We start from the raw sequence: 3,878 nt of genomic DNA on the forward strand, positions 1-3,878 counted from the left end.
AAAAACACTTTGCTAATTTGCTTCATTTGCCACAAAATAGTGTAAACCATGAAGATTTTTTTCTTTTTTTTAATTATTTCTATTGATTTCAAACTTAACGCTCATATAATCTGCATAAATATGTGACGCTGAGTCTTACTTTAATTATCAGCAGCATTGAGGAGCTCAGTGATGGAGAACATTTGTGTCCTTGTGCTTGCAAACAGTAAAAAGTGCTCCATCCTCCCTCCTCACAGTGACTCCAAATGCTGCTAACAGTCTGTGAAGCAGGAGGAAGAGGAAGTGAACATCCAGCTCAAAGAGGAGACAGAGGGTGACATCACCAAGTAGGCGGTGCCCTCCTTCTGCACTGTGTTCAACCATTGTGTCAATAATAAGTGCTGCTGTGAAGAGAACAATTCTCAGACTGAATGTTGAACATCAGCTAGTTTCTCCTGCTGATTTCAACCTTGTTGTACAGATGGAACATTGGCTGTGGATTATTCTTGCTGCTCTTTTCTTTGGTAAGATACAAAGATCAACATGTTTCCTCTGCAAACAGCTGAACACATTACTGAGCTACACATGAAGAGCTTTGAATGTTCATTACAGAGAAAATCAGAGCAGATCATTTCTGCTGCCATTTGTTAGCTTGTAAAAACAGCTGATCTGCTTCAAAGTGACAATGATCAGTGAAAATGACCTCTATTCTACATGTAATAGAACTCTTTAAAGCTGCTGATTGTTCTCCTTTAATCAATCATCTTTATTGATTCATCTCTTCCTCTGCATGTTCTGTTCTTCCTCAGAGTGTAAAGGAGAAGACAAAGTGATCCAGCCAGCAGGAGATGTGACTGCTGCTGAAGGAGACACAGTTACACTTGGATGTACATTTGAAACCACTGATAACTATCCTTATTTGTTCTGGTACAAGCAAGAAGCAAATAGTTACCCAAAGTATATGCTGAAATCTTACTCAACAACTACAGATAAAGCTGATGATTTCAAAAAGGACAGATTTGATGCTAAAATCAACAAGACATCAGTTCCTCTGAAGATCCAGAAGCTTCAGCTGTCTGACTCTGCTGTGTACTACTGTGCTCTGAGGCCCACAGTGACAGGAAACAGCAAAACTCTGTACAAAAACCTTTGGAGCAAAGACAACAGAATACTCCACAACATCCACTAGAGGGAGCCACACACTGTTAAACCTCTGATTCTTGTGTCATTGGACTGATGACAAAGACAACAGAGAAATGAAGCAGTAAAGATCAGAGACAGAGACAGAGCTGCTGTGGAAGCACAAAACTATTTGACTGGCTGACATGAACTGAGGCAATGATGTCAAGAGGTAACTGGCCTCGCCCACTGAGTTTCAGCTCATCCAATGACATTATTTCTTCCTCATTGTGCTGCAGTGGAAGAACATTGTTCATGTGCTGTCTGTCTGGCTTTAATAACTCCAAAGACATGTTGCTGCACCTCTTTTTGCTTCTATCTCACATTATAGGTGAGTTTAAGAACAGGGATTAACGTTTAGTTGAAGCTGCTGCATTAAGCAGATATACAGACTGCATTTCACTACTTTTCTTCTTTCTTTTTCCAGGACCAACAGCTGGAGACACAATCTCTCCTCAACAAGCTGAAGTCACTAAAATAGAAGGACAAACTGTTACACTCACATGTAGCTATGAGACAGGTTATACACATCCAGAACTTCACTGGTACAGACATCATTCTGACCTTCAGGCTCCTCAGTTTATACTCTGGAAAGGAGGAAAACTGGACACAACTGAATATATTCCCAATCGCCGCCATTATGGATCCCAAACAACAGATACATCAACTACTCTGACCATTAAAGCTCTAACCCTGGCAGACACAGCTCTCTACTACTGTGCTCTAAGACACACAGTGATACAAAGTGTAGAAGAGGCTGTACAAAAACCTGAACACAGATATCTGACTACTCTTCAAAGAGGAGGGAAGTGGTATTCAAAGCACAGCTTCATATCAGATGGATTCTGCTGATTCCTGTTTTATCAGAGTCACTGTGGTTACAGCTGCTAATGAAACACTGTGGGAGGATTCACATGAGCAGCAAATCCACATCAACCACAAACCAACTGTAGGAACATTTCAACACAATGAAAACAAATACAATATTACGACTGAAAAGAAAAGTTGCTGGCTTTGTAAAATGTACGGTTCTGCTCAAAAGTTGAAATATTCTGGCTGAATATTTGTAATTTTATGGCCGGTTTTTCTTTTAAGAATATGAATAACTCAACTTTTCTTTCTCTCAAGGTTAGTGTTTGGGTGACACCATTCATTATCAAATAAATGTGTTTACCGTTTTTCAAAAAAAAAAATCATGAGAGTAGAAACTACCAAAAAGACACTGATGTACAGTTGTATGAGAAAGTTTGAGCACCCCTCATAATTTTCATGATTTTCCTTTATAAATTATTGGCTGTTCAGATCAGCAGTTTCAGTTAAATATATCATATAGCAGACGAACACAGTGATATTTGAGAAGTAAAATGAAGTTTATAGGATTTACAGAAAGTGTGCAATAATTATTTAAACAAAATTAGGCAGGTGCATAAGTTTGGGCACCCCAACAGAAACATGACAATATTTAGTAGATCCTCCTTTTGCAGAAATAACAGCCTCTAAACACTTCCTATAGCTTCCAATGAGAGTCTGGATTCTGGCTGAAGGTATTTTGGACCATTCTTTCCAAAACCTCTCCAGGTCAGTCAGGTTTGATGGACAGCCCGCTTTACATCCCACCACAGATTTTCAATAATATTCAGGTCTGGGGACTGAGATGGCCGTTCCAGAACGTTGTACTTGTTCTTCTGCATGAACGCCTCAGTAGATTCTGAGCAGTGTTTAGGGTCGTTGTCTTGTTGAAGTATTCAGCCTTGGCACAGGTTCAACTTTGTCACTGATTCTTGAACATTGTTCTCAAGAATCTGCTGATATTGACTGGAATCCATGCGACCCTCAACTTTAACAAGATTCCCAGTACCTGCACTGGCCCCACAGCCCCACAGCATGATGGAACCACCACCAAATGTTACTGTGGGCTAGTGTTTGTCCTGACATGCTGTGTTGTTTTTCCGCCATGCATACCGCCCCTTGTTATGTCCAAATAACTCAATTTTAGTTTCATCAGTCCACAGCACCATATTCCAAAATGAAGCTGGCTTGTCCAAATGTGCTTTAGCGACTCTGTTTGTGGCGTGTGTGCAGAAAAGGCTTCTTCTGCATTACTCTCCCATACAGCCTCTCCTTGTGCAAAGTGTGCTGAATAGTTGAACAATGCACAGTGACACCATCTGCAGCAAGATGATGTTGTAGGTCTTTGGAGCTGCTCTGTGGGTTGACTATGACTGTTCTCACCATCCTTCACTTCTGCCTATCTGAGAGTTTTTCTTGGCCATCCACTTCGGGCCTTAACTAGAACTGTGCCTGTGGTCTTCCAGTTCCTCACTATGTTCCTCACAGTGGAAACTGACAGCTGAAATCTCTGAGAGAGCTTTTTGGATCCTTCCCCTAAACCATGATGTTGAACACTCTTTGTTTTCAGCTCATTTGAGAGTTGTTTTGAGGCTTCCATGTTGCCACTCTTCAGAGAAGATGCAAAGAGAAGAAACACTTGCAGTTGGTCACCTGAACCCTTTTCATAATTGGATTCACCTGCGTATGTAGGTCAAGGGTCAGTGAGCTTACAAAACAAATTTTGTGTTCCAAAGTGTGCTAAAGATATTCAAATCAATAAAACGACAAGGGTGTCCAAACTTATGCACCTGCCTAATTTTGTTCAAATAATTATTGCACACTTTCTGTAAATCCTATAAACTTCATTTCACTTCTCACTGTGTTCATCT

General features: G+C 40.4%; 1 gene segment (V, D, J or C); it reads left to right on the top strand.

Moving 5' to 3' along the window:
* Positions 1-366: 366 nt before the first annotated feature.
* On the top strand, positions 367-1,238 carry LOC115796103 (T cell receptor alpha variable 38-1-like). The segment is given in 2 exon segments: positions 367-503; positions 789-1,238. Coding segments are annotated over 2 exon segments (423 nt in total).
* Positions 1,239-3,878: the final 2,640 nt, after the last annotated feature.

The sequence above is a fragment of the Archocentrus centrarchus genome, chromosome 17 (genome assembly GCF_007364275.1).
Source record: "Archocentrus centrarchus isolate MPI-CPG fArcCen1 chromosome 17, fArcCen1, whole genome shotgun sequence".
In the NCBI taxonomy this organism is placed as follows: Eukaryota; Metazoa; Chordata; class Actinopteri; order Cichliformes; family Cichlidae; genus Archocentrus; species Archocentrus centrarchus.